Source organism: Protopterus annectens, chromosome 10.part0, assembly GCF_019279795.1.
Source record: "Protopterus annectens isolate FY-2018-M chromosome 10.part0, PAN1.0, whole genome shotgun sequence".
Classification (NCBI taxonomy): Eukaryota; Metazoa; Chordata; order Ceratodontiformes; family Protopteridae; genus Protopterus; species Protopterus annectens.
The window spans coordinates 1,381,835,198-1,381,853,184 of record NC_056744.1 but is presented as its reverse complement, the minus strand read 5'-3'; the positions used below and the strand labels follow the sequence as shown (position 1 = coordinate 1,381,853,184).

Below are 17,987 nucleotides of genomic sequence, written 5' to 3'. Positions count from 1 at the left end.
AGTTGGAGTTGCACAGCAAGGAAATAAACAGGAAACTGTGGCAACTCTGACACAGTCAATGTTGTAGAGAAATTGGCCAGTGAGTTCCCATATGAAAGAGCAATGGATGACAAAGGATGAAACTGAAGAGAATGTGGCACAGGGAAGATGCTCTGGAACTTGCTGTAGAATGCCTGCAGGAAATGGGGAGCAAATAATGTGCCCTCAGTTTAAAAGAAAATGATCTAAGAGAAGAGTTGCCTGATTTAATAGAGATGGACAGCTATATTAAGATCAGTGGAATAAATAGACTACAGAAAGTCAATAAAATCCCAAAAGTTACAAGTTTGATAAAACAAATGAATACAGTTATTAGGACTGTTCATTGAGACTCACGCAATATAACAGAAGTAAGATATATTACTGTGCAGCTAAATTAATAACAGATAAATTCTTACCACAAAAATACAGGGCAGTAAGGGAAAGGAAGAGGAGAAATCAATTGCAATCATGGAAGTTTCGAATAGAGAAAATGGTACTTACGTATTATCACAACCACATTCTCGCGGTTGCGAAATTCATATTGTGTCATGGAAAACAGTTTTATTGAGCTGGAAAGGGGAGTGTAAGCAAGTAAGTACTGCTGTGGCATGCACATTATGAGGCAGGGAGAGGAGTAAATGTAAATTTTTTGACTCCTGACTGGTATAGTTTCATAGTTTCATAGTATAGTACTAGGCTATCTGCCCTGGGGCATTTGTAAGCCTAGCCATAGTGATGTGGCTTTTGCCACCCTATGAAATGGTACAAAAAATGTACAGAATAAATTTAGAATACTGTGCCTCTGTCTGGTAGTGACACAATGAAGGTCCCCTTATATAATAGAATTAGTTTACTGTGCCCCTGTCTAGCAGTGACACAGATGTGACCCCTGCGGTAAACTTACGATCTCCCATCCACTCATCAAGATTTCTCTTGAAGAGAGTCAGTGAGGGGCTCTGCCTAATACGAACTGGGATCTTGTTCCAAAGCATGGGAAGCCTCTGGGTTATGAATCTATCCCTCCAGCATGTCCTATTCATACTTGTGCCGAGGTTTAAGTCTTTAGCTCTCGTGGTCCTGATGGATTTGGATTTTTTGAGGTGGAGCATGTCCATCAGATCCTGATTGGACATGGCCTTGTACTTCAGGCAGAGATCACCTCTGAGCAGGCGGTATGCTACTGAATAGAGCTGAAGTTTCTTTAGTCTGGCAGAATAAGACATATGTTGGAGACCCTTGATCCTCTTGGTGAGGTACTTTTGTGGTCTCTCCAGCTGTTGCAAATGCCGGGTGAGGTACATACCAAATGGGGCATTGTACTCAATCATGGGTCTGATGAGGGAGGAATATAGGGGTACAATGACATCCTTGGATCTGGATGTGAATCCCTTCATGATGAGGTGTGCAAGGTAGAATGTTTTTCTAACCACTTTGGCAATGTGGGTGTCAAATGAGAGGTCGCTGTTGACTTGGGTCCCTAGGTCTCTGATTACTTTTTCCGTACTCAGTGGGTTGCTGTCTATGTGATAATTTGTGGGTACTTTGTTTTTCCCAAAGGGGATGACTATACATTTTTTGGCATTTAGTTTAAGGCCGTGACTCCGGCACCAGTTGTCCATTTCTGTGAGGCCTTTTGTAGGATGTGTGTGTCTGCTGGTGTATCGACTATGGCGCCTAGTTTGCAGTCATCTGCGAACTTTGTCAGCCACAGCCCTCCCATGTTTGCTTTAACATCTGAGAAATAAATGCCGAACAAGAGGGGTCCCAGGACAGATCCCTGTGGGACACCACTTGTGACTGGCTTTGAGTCTGACATTGCTCCAGCGATTTTAACTTTATGGGTTCTGTCCTTTAGCCAGTTTGCAACCCATCTAGTGACATAAGGGTTTACTTTTAAGCTGTTGAGCTTATCTATGATGCCTGAGTGGGGTATTGTGTCGAAGGCCTTAGCCAAGTCCAGGTATGCTGTATGGACTGCTTTGCCCTCATCAATGGCTCTAGTGACTGTTTTGAAAAAGTCAACCAGGTTTAAAAGGCAGGATCTGCCCTTTACAAAGCCGAACTGGGTGGGGTCAAGTGTCTGTAGGTCCCTTATGTCTCTGTTTATGAGTTCCATAATGATTCTTTCCATAGCTTTGCAGACCAGGCTGGTTAAGCTTATGGGGCAGTAGTTTCCAGGGTCTGTAGAGGCACCCCCTTGTGGAGTGGGACCACTGTTGCTGTACGCCAGTGTTCAGGTACATATCCCGAAGTAAGGCTAAGGTTAAATAGCATTTTTATGTGTGGGTTTAGCTCCTCTTGGAGTTCACGTAACATGCAACCCGGGATACCGTCAGGTCCCATTGATGCTGTGTTTTTTGCTTTGTTTAAGCCGGTTCTCACTTGGACATCTGAGATGACAGGGAGATTACATTCAGCTGGGATAATTATTTCTTCTTTTGGGGGTGAAGGAGGGGAGAAATTTGCACTGAACCTGTCAGCCAGAATGTTGGCAATATCTGTGGGTTCAGTGTATTTTTTGTGATGATCAGGTCTAGTATATTATCTCCCCTAGTGGGAGAGGTGACTAGTTGTTCCAGTGCATTTGAATTTATGAATTCCAGGAACCTTTGGGTAGGGTATTAGGGCTAGAATAATGTACCCAATCTATGTTTGGGTAGTTGAATTCTCCCAGTATGATGGTATTTTGTGATACATTCATATCCTTCAATGTCTTCAGGAAGGTTGAATGGGGTTCTTGAGATTGGGAGGGTGGTCTGTAACATGCTACCAGTTGTATAGCAGTTTTGCCTATGGTTAGTTGCACCTGTATGGTCTCTGATGCTTCATGTGTTGCTACTAACCTGGAGGTGTGGGTGTCCTTGATGAATATGGACACTCCCCCTCCCTTTGTGGTTCGGCCCGGGTTTTGGGGCCAAAAATCATGATACGAGGAATAGCCTGGTAGTGCTGGGGTGCTCTCCGGAGCCTTGAACCAGGTTTCAGTTACTGCACAGATGTCAATGTTCTCCATGCTGAGGAGTGCATCAAGTGCCTGCATCTTGAGATTTAGACTTCTGGCGTTGAGCAGCATTACCCTTAGTTTTTTTCCATTTTTGTTTTCTAAGGAGGTGGGTTTGTCTTTTGAGCCTTGCCTAAAAAAGGCACTATGAGGGTGGCAAGAGCCTTATCCAATATCCGGAAGCCCAGTGGTGACAGGTGTAAGCCATCCCTTGCGAAGCAGCATGGCTTGTCCAACATGTCATCCCAGGCAGACAGACATTGGATCCCCTTAGAATGACACCAGTACTTGAGCCAATTGTTAAAGCTGATCATCTTGTCTTTGTATTGTGGTATCATTCTTGGTGAGGGCAAGATGCTGCTCAGGGTCAGGGTCATACCAGCCTGGGCTACATAATCGGAGAGCTCCTCTATGTCTCTTTTCATGTAGTCCAGGGAGGTACGTCTCAGGTCATTCACACCAGCATGGACAATGACGGAGTCATATTTGTACTTGCTTTGGAGTGACTTGAGTGTGTGTGTTATGTGGCGGATCCTAGCTCCTGATAGACAGCTCACAGTCACCCTCTCCTTGCTCAGCCTGGTCAGCGGGACATCAGTGTGCCTGACTATAGAGTCACCTATTACTAGTGTATCAGGCAAGGTGTTTGGCCTTAAGGGCTGTGATTGGTTGACACACTGATTTATTGAAGTATGTGTTGCATGTGTTTTGTTTTGAGGTGGTGGATTTTTGGATGTCTGCTTTGGGAGCCTCTGTTGTGTTGGTAAGTTTTTTATTAGAGCCTCCGAGTATGTCTTTGTGTTTTTATGTGTTTGGTTTGCAGTTGTGGTAGGTCTATGTGGGACTGGGATTGTTGTGTGTGGTTGCCATTTCCTCCTGTCTGGTCATGCCAGTCCTGAGTTGAGAGAGTTCAGCCTCCAGTTTGGCTATATAGTTGCATCTCTCACATGTATTTGTGTTTGTTGGGAGGAGGAGAGGGTTGTCTGTGTACATGAGACAATTGTAGCATTGTCTCAAGATACCCAGATTGACCAGCTGAATTGGAGACGACGCCAGTAATCTACCACTCGACATGCTAGAACAGTATAAGGGAGTGCTGTACCTTTAAGGGAAGTGGATATTCACAGGGGTGGTAAGTAGATGTAGTGCTTTACTTAGTACGAGAGTGCTTACTTAGTAGAGAAGCATTGAGAACAAGTGCTAGGCTTATAATATAGTGAGTAGTGTGGTTATACTAAGAGTAGAGCTTCCTTAAGGGAAAATTTGAAGAGCAGACTTGGCGGAGCCAGAAAAAGTTTAACCGTGCTTAACTGGCGCTGCGCTATGCACGGTGAACTCCACTCTGCTGCACCTCATGACACATCCTGCCTTTCTGATTACAACCGAAGCAAAGGCAAGTTAATCAGGAATATTCCCTCTGAATGTTCATGGCCAGTGTTTAAGTTTTATTGTATTCATCATTCTTCTTTTAACTGGCTATGCAACTGCTATTTGGGCTGTAGGGGAAACGTGCAAGTTTTAAACTTTTACTTTTCAGAAATAGTATTTCCGGTTTTCTGCAGTATCAGAATGAAGAATTAGCCACTAATTTTGGCCTTGTCTTTGCATTCCTTTGGTCAATCATTAACTGTTCCTGGGTGTGGGTGTATGTGTGTTGGGGGGAATCAACTGACACTTTACATTGTTTACTCTTCAGATTTAAATTCGGGTCAGTAAAGAAATAGTCATCATTGTGCATATAAGGAATCAGCAGCAACTGTTAGGGAAGGTTTCGCTACTTGTGTTGAAATTAAAAACATTTGTAAATATGACAAGAAGCTGCAAGAATTGTCTTTAACTGCATAAAAATAAAATTCACAGTTAAATGAACATTATTTCATGTGTTGTTAATGTATCTTTCCTAAAAGAAAAGCTTCTAAACAACTTTTGACTCTATGCGAAAGTCGCACCCGTGAGAATGTTGTTGCGATAATACGTAAGTACCGAGAAAACTATAAAGCAATTAATACAAGAACTGCCATTATTATAGAAAATTGTGAAGTTTATATCACATGAGATTACCCATTACCAACAGTTCAAAAAACAGATGTAGTAGTCCATGAAAAGTAGACAAAAGCAGCATTTTTCATTGAAATTGCTACACCCAGTAACTACAGGGTCTTATATACATAGAGACATAAAGTTATAAAATACCAGGATTTGCAGGCAGAAATATGGGCAATATGGAAGAAGGATACCCAAACAGTTCCAATAGTAGTAGGAGAAATGACTCTTATAAAAAAGAATTTTAATTGTACTTAGACATGTTACCGATACATGTAACTCTGTATGAATTGCAGAAGGAGCCAATACTAGGCACATTAAGGGTGCTGCAAAGAACACTTCTGGCTAACATCAAAGATTGAAGCAATACTAATTTGATGTTCCATATTCACAAAGAAAAACAGCAGTGTTAGAAGTAAAAAAAAAAATGCTAGACAATTGAGTCATCCAGGAGGTCTCACCAGACGAACATGGATCCCGATCTTATTTAAGATTCTTTTTGGTGCCAAAGAAGTTTGGGGACCTCAGGCCAATTTTGGACCTAAGTTATATAAATTATTATGTCAAACAGATGATGTTCTTGATGGTCTGCTGTTGAGAACTGATGACTGAATATGATTGGTAGACCTTAAAGATGCTTACAACCATATAAACTTGGACAGGTGCTCCAGAATGTTTCTCTGCTTCTGGCTGGAAGCCAGTCATTTCCATTTTAGAAATTTGACCTTCAGCCCAATTGAGACCAAATAGCCAGACTCTCAGAAAACAGGATTGCCACCCTCCACAGACAGGCCTTAGATGTTATTTCCTGCCAGAAGCCACCAGCTAGACTGATTCTTCACCTCCAAGGAAATATGACTGCCTTAATAACCCCAGTCCCTCTTGGCAGGTATCGCATAAGAGTTCTTCAGTGGACACATTCAGTTCAATGGTCTATCGGACATTTTCCCATGAATTTCTAAGTTCTCCTGATGAAGATTTGCAGAATACACATATGACAGTGGCTTGAGTCACCAGAGTCATCTCAAGGCCCTCCCTTTGCTCTTCCTCCTCCCTAAGCCACTATGATGACATATGCCTCCCAGGTAGGCGTGTGGGGGGACACTTCACGGGATGGTCCAAGGTACATAGTCTCCTTCCAAGGCCAGTCTTCATATTAACATCCTAGAGATGATAGCAGTTCTCCTAGTTTTGCAGGCCTTCCAGAACAGCCTTCCTCAGGGAGTGATAGCTATTCAGATGGAAACCATATCTGTAATCTGATACATCAGCAAGTAAGAGGGGGCATGGTTGTACTTGTTATGCTGAGAGGGTATGAGAGTTGGCAATGGGCAATATCTTCTTACCACTTTCAAGTAACAGTGCATATACTAGGGATATCCAGTGTTCTGGTGGATAGGTTGAACAGGTCTATCCTTACACCTCATTAGCTGTCCCTCAAGCCAGTGATGGCACAGCAGATTTTCTGCCACTGGGGTTGACATTGCTACAATCTCTTTACTTCCTCTTTAACAACACAAAGTGCAACAGATACTTTACCCAAATCTCCCAGGAAAAGGAGTCACCAGTGAATACTCTGATCCACATTTGGCCTCCCAGGCTCCTATATATCTTTCCCCCTATTTCTCTTATCCCTGAAAATCCTGTAGAGAGCCTTGGTGAAGAAGGTCATAGTCATCCTCTTTCTGGCCCTGACAGGTGTGATTTACTTTCCTCTGGCCTCATCTGATAGACCCTCCTTGGGTACTGGATCCCATTTCTGATCTTCTTTCTCACTCATCCCAAATGCCTCATCGAAACATTCAAGCCCTAAAGCTGACAGTTTGATTTCTCCACTTCCAATGGTTGCTAGTCTATCAAGGCTCTCCTTCCAAGTAATTCATATTCTTACTTCAGCACAAAGAATGCCTACCAGAAAAGTTTACAAAAGCAATTGGAAAATAGTTTCAGTTTGAGCCTGTCATAGAAACTGGAACCCTTTTCAGCTCCACTTCTAGCTATGTTATATTTCCTGGCTTCCTTTTTTTCAAGATGGGACAGCTACTTTACTGTTAAAGTTCAGCTAACAACATTTCTCATTTTCATATTGGAGAAAATCAATTTATTGCTTCTCTTAAATTATATAAAACCTTCCTTGGGGGTACCTTCCTTCTCACACCTCCTGGTAGAGATCTTAGTTCACCTTGGGAAATCATCATTCTCTTACAAGCTTTGATTAGACTTCCTTTTGAACCTGCTGCCAAGGTGGACCATAAATTTCTGTCTTGGAAAACATTCATTTTGGTGGTGGGTACTTCACTGTAGACAGTATCAGAGCTACAACCCCTTTCTTGCAAACCTCCTCATTTGTTTTTTCATAAGGACAGAGTGACCCTGCTAAATAACCTTTCTTTTAGCCCAAAGGTAGTTTAGGAAACCTCACTGGACCAATCTCTCAGCCTTCTGGTTTTCTTTCCCAACTTTACCAACAAATGAAAGTACATGCTGTATTTGTTGGACATGCATCATCAACTCTGTTTTTACCTTTACTACACAAAGAAAATTAGAAAGTATTATCAATTGTTTGTCTCCTTTTTAATGGCCAAACTGGAACAGGGAGTCTCTAAAGTGAATCTTTCTAGATGGATATCTAACTGCATCTCGTACATATACATAGTGAATGGATTGATATTATCCAAGCACATCAAGGGTCACTTGTCTAGATCTGTGTCTACTTATTCTGCTTTCATTACAAGAATTTTCACTATCAATAGGCAATGCAGCCACTGGTCAAATGTCCATACTTTCATTTCTCATTATAAACTGGATTTGTACTCCAGAGATAGGGCTGCTTTTGGTTCAGCTGTCTTTCAGAATATCTTTCCATGCAACATCCCAACAGTTTCTTTTCCAGGGGACTCTGCCCCGTCCATTGTGGAACAGATGGAAGAGACAATGTCGGCTATGAAAGTTATGGACTATAAATATAGATCCGTATTGGTTGTATCCATCTTTCCTCAACTTTCCTCCTTCCATCTCCCTTCCATTTTATTTATTTTATTTATTTAAATTTATTGACCGGGAGTGTCCGACTGGACGTAGGTCCATTTTCAGTGGAGGCCCGGGGAGAAAAGCTCCACAGTAAAATAAACAGACAGTAGTTACATTGGATTACATAGTGATTAACAATTTAACATAGCAATTACTTACAACATATTTACAGATGAAGAACATAGTACATCAGAAGACAACTAGAATCTTTATCTGTGAAGTACATAACAGACATTAACAAATGTTACAATGAGAAGTTCCTGCTGTATAATAAGTACTAGGCTTATGAGCATCTGAGCTTGCTATAATCAAGGTAGTTAGTGGAGTGGAAAGAAAGGTAGTGGTTGGATGGGGTGGATGATATTAGAGTGGGAGTTGCAAGGGCATAGCCAGCATGTTTTTAGGTGCACTTTTAGTAAAGTTTTGAAGTGGGTGCATGACGGTATGGGGGTAATTGTGGGTGGGAGTGAGTTCCATAATTTGGCTATGGCACAAGAGAATAGTGCTTCACCAGCAGAGTTATTGGCTTTAGTGATCTGCAAGTGATTTTTGTTGCTGGATCTTAGTGGTCTGGTGGTGCGATAGGGTTGGAGTAGATTCTGGAGGGATGGGACATTTAGTGGATGGTTTACTAGTTTGTGGGCGAGTGAGAGTTGATAACACTGAAGGAGGTGAGGGAGTTCAAGCCAGCCCAGTTGAGCAAGTGAGAGACAGTGGTGACTACGGTAGGATGCCCCTGTGGCGAATTTTGTGATTTTGTTGTAGCAGGTCTCTAGCTTATTAAGATCACATTGCCTTAGGTTGGTATATATTGGAGAGGCATAAAGTAGGGTGGAGATAAGGTGGGAATTTGCTACTGAAATCTTTGCTGCTTTGGTGAGAAATTGCTTATTTCTTTATAACGCTCCTAGTTTTTTGTGGACTTTTTTTATGGTCACGGATATGTGAATGTCAAATTTTAGTTTATTGTCTATTTCCACTCCTAGCAATTTGGTGTGCTCAGTTGGGTATATAGTGGTGTTGTCTTTTGCTGTGATGTTAAAGTGAGAGTTGTTTTGAGTATGTTTGGTGGGTTGGAAGATGAGTAGTTTAGTTTTGTTTGAGTTAAGTATTAATTGGACATTGGATAACCATGTTTCAACAGAGGAAAAGGCTTCCTGTGTGACTTTTTGCAGTTTTGGTAGGGACTGGGCTGAGCAGATGATGGTCAAGTCATCTGCATATTGTATGGGTGTGCCATGTTTGGTGGCAGAGGCTAGATTATTGGTGTAAACAGAGAAGAGTAGGGGTCCAAGGATTGATCCTTGGGGAACCCCTATGGAGACAGGTAGTTGGGGAGATATGTCATTCTGCCATACAACAGATTGTTGGCAGTCAGACAGGTAACTCTGAAACCAGTTGGTGACTGATTGTGAGAAGGATAGGTTATTGAGGACAGAGATAAGTTGTTTGTGTGGGACCATGTCAAATGCTTTAGATAGGTCTAGGAAAGTAGCAGAGGAGAGATAGCCATTGTTTTTATGCTGAAGGATAGTGTTAGTAAAGGAGAGTAAGGCAGTGGTGGTGCTATGGTTTGGTCGGAAACCATGCTGAGTACTGGAAAGGAGGTTGTTAGTAAGGAGGTAGTCTGAGACCTGAGAGTGTATGCATCTCTCTAGTATTTTGGAGAGTGGGGAGAGAATAGCTATGGGGCGGTAATTGGTTAGTTCTGCGGAGGGTCCACCTTTGTGGAGGGGAATTATATGTGATACTTTCCACAGTGTGGGAACGTAACTTTCTGACAGACATCAGTTAATCAAGATGGATACTGGGTAGGCCAGAGCATCAGCTGAGATTTGTAGGTATTCACTTGAGAGGTTGTCTGCTGCTAATTTGGTGGGTTTAAGTTTAGTTAAGAGTTTTTTTATGTTGGAGGTAGGTACAGGAGAAAAAGAGAAGCCCGTGAGGAGATTACTAGTTGAAGGTATGGGTTGGAGAGGAGGGATGTTGTGTTGTTTAGCTAGTGATAGTATGGTTTGGGTGAAGTGTGTGTTGAATGAGGTAGCAATATTTTCTGAGGAGTGAGGGATGTTAGGAGGAGGGGTACTGACTTTACCTGGGTGGAGGATGGAGTTTATGGAGGACCAGAATTGTTTGGGGCTGTGTTGTGAGGAGTCTAGGGCAGACTGGTAGTATTGGAATTTGTCCTGTTTTATTAGCTTTTTGACTCTATTGCGTAGTTCTAGGAATTTCTGTCTAGCTGAGGGGGTTTTGGTTTTGCGCCAGTGCTCCCAGGCGTTATCCCTGTTTTTCATTTCTGACTTAGTGGTTTTCTGTAGCCATGGGGAGGGTTGTGCTTTGGTTCTGGAAAATCTTATGGGGGCATGGTAATTAAGGATGTTCAGGAAGGTAGTATTAAAAAATTCAACTGCGTCATCTAGAGTGAGGTACTTTAGAGGATGCCAGTTACATTCTTTGAGGGATAAGATGAATGTGAGTGGGTTAAAGTTTAGTTTTTTACGTATTTGACGGTAGATTACAGGTTTAGCTTGGTATAGGTATTTTTTGAGTAGGAATGTTGGGGAGTGATCACTGAGGCTATCTGATAAGCAGCCTGTTATGTATGACTGGGGGCTCTTACTGACTAGTATCCAATCCAGGGTAGTGTGCTTGCTGGAGTTTTTATTTATCCTGGTTGGTGACTGGACTAGTTGGGTGAAGCCATGAAGGTGTACATGATGGGTTGGATTGTTGCCAGAACAGGATTGCCAGTCAATATTGAAATCACCTAAGATGATAGTTTCTTGGGGGAGATGGTGGGTAGACCAGCTGAGGAGGTTTTCTAGTGGAGGGATGTTTTGGCCAGGTGGGAAGTAGCATCCAATTATGTTGATGGTTTTGTTTTGGTTAATTTTGAGGTTGGTATATATTATTTCTTCATTGCCTATTTGTGGAGCTGATGATTTTAAGATCTGGATGTTTAGATGCTGTTTAAATATTATAGCTACACCACCTCCTTTTTTGTTTAGCCGGTCTACTCTTAGTATGCCGTAACCTGTAGGGAGTATTTGCTCACTGGTAATGTGAGGTTTTAGCCAGGTTTCTGTCAGGATGACTATATCTGGGGAGTACAAGTCTATGGTGGCATGGAGTTCATGGACGTTTTTGGATATACTTCTAATATTTAGACTTAGTAGAAGGAAGCCACTTGGCTTTCTATTGGCTGTAATATGGGAGAAGTTGTGGTTTCTAGTCTGATTATGAGGATTGGGGTTGGAGATGGTAGGGCCAGGGTTGGGGTGGATGTCTCAACTTAGGGCTAGTTTTGATATGCATGAGATTATTAGTTTTCTCAGTTTTTGAATGTGTTTGTTTATAAGGGAAACTTTATGATTGTGCTCTGTGGGTAATAGGTATGGTGGGAGGGTTACTATGTTAAGTTGTAGGTATGCTTTATGTTTGAGTAATATAGTTGGTAGAATATGTGGGGGGTGCATAGGGATGGTTCTTGAGCTGGTGGGATGGGAGCTGAGTGTGGGTGAGACATGAGTGGTGGTGTGAGTAGTAGTACAGTGGTAGTGGTTGAGTGGGGGAATGATGGAGCTTTGGTAGGATGTAAGATATGCAAGTAGAGTGGATGCAGTGAGCATAGGAAAGGTATGCTTGTACATGTTAGTTGAGGAGGTGTGATAGTAGTAGGAAGATGGAGGAGGTAGTGTTGGGTTAGCGCTGTGGCTGGCTATTGGAAAGATGTGAGGGGTTTGAGTGCAATAAAGGTGGGACCATTGGGGGCGGGAGGGAATAGGGGGCAGGGTGGGGAGTGAAGCGGGTATAGACCCTGTTAGTTGCTCGTAGGACGGGGCTGGAGACAATCACAAAGCAAAGACAAGTATGTGTTAAGAAACAATCACAACTGACCAATGACTGCTCTGAAACTGTAAGTCATTTCTTAATTTCTCAGGTGGAAAAACAGGATAACCTTGTATCAGTAGGCTACTATGGTCATAGTTTAAATTAACAAACACACAGTATTGATCAGTTATGGATACTATTTGCTAACAGAAGGGAATAAGAGAAAGTGGAAGATGTGTGTGTGTGTGTGTGTGTGTGTGTGTGTGTGTGTGTGTGTGTGTGTGTGTGTGTGTGTGTGTGTGTGGGGGCTGCTTACAAGCCAAAGCAGAGTGCTCTCCAGGGGAAAATGAATATTGGCTCAAACAGGTAGACACATACTCAAAGTTAAATGTAGCTGTTTGCAGACAGTTCAGACCTGGACTGCGCTTTTCTTACAAGAATGTTAAAGGTGGTACCGCAACTGAATACTTAAGAGTGGTGTTAGGTTTAGAAATGAAGATTACAGAGAGGAGTAAGCACTTCTGAGATGGTAAATATATATTATAATAGGGGGGTGGGAGGTTAGCATAATGGTTAACATGTTTACCTTACAAACATAAAGTGCAGGGTTTGATTCTCACATGGGGTAATTGGCTAGGCTGAAAATGGCCCATAATGGCAGTTAGCCTTGTACTAATCTATAAAGATTATAAAAAACACACTGAGCAAATAGCTACCGCATGCAGGACAATGTCTTGAACCAACTACTTAGTATATGCAGATACTGAGCCAATTGGAAGAACATTAGAAAAAAAACCCCAGACAGTTATGCAGTCACAGATAAAAATATAGCGAGCAGCAATCTGTCGTGGTTCTCTAATGTGATTCTATCCACCAGTAACAGCACAATTATATAGAAATAATTAGACACTAGTATGAGCTGTCTACACACAACACAATTACATGAATAACATTAGTGGACAAGGTGCAGCTATGCAAACAGACCATACATACTATTATACTAAAAACAACTTGGTGCATACAAATGCTAGCATGCCATAGTAACATCCAATAATAAAGCATAGATCATATTAGATGTCTAACACAATTCAACATAAACATATACAGTTGTAAAATGTCTAATACAATTCAACATAAGTAGGCATTTACAGTTGTAAAACACTTACTGGAGAGACACTGAGCCTTCATGGGGCCTGTAGCAGAGTGGATTGTAGTTTTAAAAATGGTGCCTGCCACAGGTAATATTTATTAACTTTGGGATTGTCTTAAGGTAATAAACAGGGAAGGGGGAGGGGAGAACAAGGGTGTGAGCAGGCAGTTCTTTGTACTGCTGCTAATGAGCCAAAGCAAAGACAAGTATGTGTTAAGAAACAATCACAATTGACCAAGGACTGCTCTGAAACTGTAAGTCATTTCTTAATTTCTCAGGTGGAAAAACAGGATAACCTTGTATCAGTAGACTACTGTGGTCATAGTTTAAATTAACAAACACACAGTATTGATCAGTTATGGATACTATTTGCTAACAGAAGGGAATAAGAGGAAGTGGAAGATGTGTGTGTGTGTGTGTGTGTGTGTGTGTGTGTGTGTGTGTGTGGTGGGGGGGGGGGCTGCTTACCAGCCAAAGCAGGGTGCTCTCCAGGGGAAAATGAATATTGGCTCAAACAGGTAGACACATACTCAAAGTTAACTGTAGCTGTTTGCAGACAGTTCAGACCCAGACTGCGCTTTTCTTACAAGAATGTTAAAGGTGGTACCGCCGTTGAATACTTAAGAGTGGTGTTAGGTTCAAAGTTAACTGTAGCTGTTTGCAGACAGTTCAGACCCAGACTGCGCTTTTCTTACAAGAATGTTAAAGGTGGTACCGCAGTTGAATACTTAAGAGTGGTGTTAGGTTCAAAGTTAACTGTAGCTGTTTGCAGACAGTTCAGACCCGGACTGCGCTTTTCTTATAAGAATGTTAAAGGTGGTACCGCAGTTGAATACTTAAGAGTGGTGTTAGGTTCAAAGTTAACTGTAGCTGTTTGCAGACAGTTCAGACCCAGACTGCGCTTTTCTTACAAGAATGTTAAAGGTGGTACCGCAGTTGAATACTTAAGAGTGGTGTTAGGTTCAAAGTTAACTGTAGCTGTTTGCAGACAGTTCAGACCCAGACTGCGCTTTTCTTACAAGAATGTTAAAGGTGGTACCGCAGTTGAATACTTAAGAGTGGTGTTAGGTTCAAAGTTAACTGTAGCTGTTTGCAGACAGTTCAGACCCTTCCATTATTATTATTATTATTATTATTATTATTATTATTATTATTATTTCTTGGCTCCTGGTATGACTGTACTGCAGTTTACCTGGGTTTGCTCATTTGCTCTTCAAGCTCCAGAACACCGAATTAATTAATGTACTAAATTTATTAAATTTGGCCTCTGACAAAAGGGTTTTTGATCTACTAGTTAGTGTTTGGGCAAACTTGATCTAAGTTAACCTCAGAGGCAGGAGGGGATTATTGGCAAGGAGAGGAACCTGAGCTTTACATCCAAAGTCTAGAGTGGTCAAGGTCAGATTTGGGTTCAGATCCGAATGCCTATCTGTTGAAGAACTTAAGCAGACAACACAGATCTATCATTATGGTAAGTACATAACATTGTTTGTTTGTGAGACCCTCTGGGTTTATGCACAAATCACTTTCCCTAGTATAATATGTCTGTGAATCCATTGCTTAGCTATAATTACTCAACAGATTATGTAGATTTTAAACATGGTCACAAATCATATCAAATATGATGCATAAGTTTCTAAGAATGTAGATAAAGAATGGTCAATGTTTAGTGTGTTACAACCCTGTCCATATTCCTTGTTTGCTTACAGTGTTGCTTTTGTTTGGCACAGACTTAAATGTACTCAACATGAACACAGGTATTGCATTCGCTAGTTACATCTACATAATTTTCACAAACTACAGGTTTACATAGTAGGCAATCTTATGTATCCCTGTCCTCTGTATGTACAGTTCTGTCTCATGTATATAGAATGCATTACTTCTTCAAAGGAACAATCTGTGCTGCTTTAGTGCACATGTGGATTATTCTGGCCAAGAAAAAATATATATAAATCCTTATAAAAATAATAATTATATTATTTGATCAAATATATGTATCACCTTCATTTCGTTGACAGTTCATTTCACTGACAGTCAAGTCAGCAGGACCAGTTCACTGAAAGCTCATTTCACTGACCCTCATTTCGTTGACAGTGATATATGGCCAATTCCCCACTGTAAACTACTCCCTGGATCTCTGAAATTACCTTCTCGCAGAGAGAATTATAGACTGATGGAGTGGACTACTGAAATGGGTAGTAAAGAAAAAAAATCCATATTCAGAAGAGCATGAGACAGGTAAAAGAAGGTTAGCAGGAAGATAGGAACTGAGAAGTGTTATAATATTAAATGCAATAATAAGCACAGACAATATAGAATTATTGCTTCATTCTAATGTCTAGTACATTCTACCATCAAGTAAATGTAATGTAAACACTTCATGTGCAGTGCTCATGCATACAGCTTGCAGTGCTACACCTCAATGCACTTAAGAGCAGTGACAAATCCAAGCACCTAATGTTTCACTTATATTTAGGGTGTCTTGATAATGTCTAATGTTTATTCATAGCGCCTATGATAAAGTTTTCTTTTATGGTATATAGTGCCATGTTTTTGTGATGCTTCCTGTGCAATATAACATTTCCCAGACCATGTAATATAACATGATACTGCAGAACACACAGCAATGCAATGCTGTGCACTGTCTTGCAAGAAAAATATCAGTCACCTCAAGCACCTTTTGTCTGCCACTTCTTAATGTAAGGTGGTCAGTTCCACCCTTCTTTATATCCCTACTGCCCCATCCCAGCATTGCTGTTAGCTTCTGGTAGCACCCAGTACAGTGTTGAAATAAATGATGCATGGTGCTCTGGTCATTACAGCATCATGTATACTAAGCATGACTTGGATGTGACTGAATTACACTTCTGACGACATGACACCAAGCTACCACACACCAGTACAGTATTAAATGTGACAAAGAATCCTTCTGCAAATCAGAAAAATAGTAAAGCAAAATGATCAGACATTTTGGATGCTGAGTGAGTTTGTCAAACACTAAGAAGTAAACACTTCTAGTTATGTAAAAAATGTTAGTGTGCAATTTCAATTATTTCTCCTTCAGCTAAATAGCAATAAAATATTTATTCTGTCACATTACATATTTGGTCATATTTTTAGCACACACAGTGCCTTCTTGTGGTTTAAGATGAATTTGCATATTATTTGTTGCTAATGGTCATTTTCTTATTTTCTTAAGACAGGAGACTGGATTTATTCATTCTACAATAAACACAGCAGCAGCCAGGCTTTTGGCATCACAGTAACATCACGAGCAGCAGATCACAGCGTTCCACCTGTCACTGTTAATGCCCACATGAATGCCGATACAAGTGTTTATCCTAATCCATTGATGGTTTTTGCTGAAGTCAGTCAAGGCTTTCTACCTGTTGTTAAAGCATCTGTAATAGCTACAATTGAACCAGAAACAGGCACACCAGTTACCTTGGAACTTCTTGATAATGGTGCAGGTAATGCCTGTGTGCATGTGTGTGTGCATGTATGCGTGGATGTGCACATGCACGTGTATTTATGTGTGTGTATGTATATGTATATAAAAAGATATATAAAATAATAATGTGTGTGCTTGCATACTATATGTTTAGTATGTGGGTATATCTATGCTTATTGCTTGTTTATTTCTCTTTCTTTCTTTCTTTCTTTCTTTCTTTCTTTCTTTCTTTCTTTCTTTCTTTCTTTCTTTTTCTTTCTTTATTATTTCTATATTAATTTGATGAGTGGGCTAGTGCAATACTCCTTTCAGTCACAAATTGAGCCAAAATGTAGTAATTGTAGGAATCGTGTTAGTTGCATGATATAGTTCATTTTTTTATTGCAATTATTTTGATAAGTAAGACTCAAGTACATTTTGCCAGTAATGCCTTCTACCAATTGGTTAGTTATATTAAGTATTTTATTTTTATTATTTTTTTTTTTATTCTGTTAGGAACAGATTTCATTTTATGGAGTTATTTAGGTATGAAATGTTGCTTTTAGGGGGTACGTTTGTATATTTTTGTGGATAGTGTGTAGTTACTTTTGTTCACTTTGTAGTGAGTGGAAATGCAGCTTATGCTTCATTTTCCTTTTTTAATGAATTGCAAACTTGTGTGCATTGTTGTTTTTAGATGAGGTAGTATGGTTTGGAGGGCATCAGTGTGTATATTTTGCTTATTCAGTGTACAGTTTTACCACAAGTGGTCTAAATGAAGTTCAGTTTTGGAAATTTGTGCTGTGATGACACACAAAGGAGTAGACCAACTGCTGATGTTACACCAAGAATGTAGCTTATTTTTGAAAATGCACCAAGAGTGTGTATAAATAAAAATGTACCTTCACAGTGCACCAGATATGGGGCAGTATTCAGAGAAAATATTGTTGTAGAGATATTAGGGCATCACTGCAGAGCTCACATAGTTAGGGGTGAGAAAATGCAATTCAGAGATATGAAAGATCATAACTGACCAAAAGCTCATTACATGTTCATTAGTGTCTCTGAACTACACACTGTACGATTACAAGTAGCCATGCTAGGTTTCTTCCTACCAGCTCATACAATGTTGTTACACATGTATCTACAAACATGGGTGTATTCCCACCCACCCACACACAAGTACACACTCACATGTGACTCATCCACACAAACACATGCACACACAGTGTCATGCACACACATTAAATATTATTCAGACACATAGACACATACAGAGTCATGTGCACACAGGCACTAAGACAACTACAAGCATATCTCTATACAGAGACATGCACATGTTAACTTAAACACACACACACACACACACACACACACACACACACATGGCTTCACAGTACTTCTCTAGTAGGGTAATATCATCCTGACAGTAGACATCAAAAGGTGGTATGCATTTTTATTGCTTTGATCCTCTCATATCA

The 17,987-nt window shown here is 40.7% G+C and overlaps 1 protein-coding gene across 1 annotated transcript in view; it reads left to right on the top strand.

Annotated features, from left to right (window-relative positions):
• The window catches only part of LOC122813607 (calcium-activated chloride channel regulator 1-like), a 769,024-nt gene that overhangs the window by 591,909 nt on the left and 159,128 nt on the right, over positions 1-17,987 (top strand). Inside the window, exon 11 of the mRNA XM_044086019.1 lies at positions 16,276-16,546. Coding sequence (XP_043941954.1) covers positions 16,276-16,546 — 271 coding nt within the window. The remainder of the gene's footprint in view (positions 1-16,275; positions 16,547-17,987) is intronic.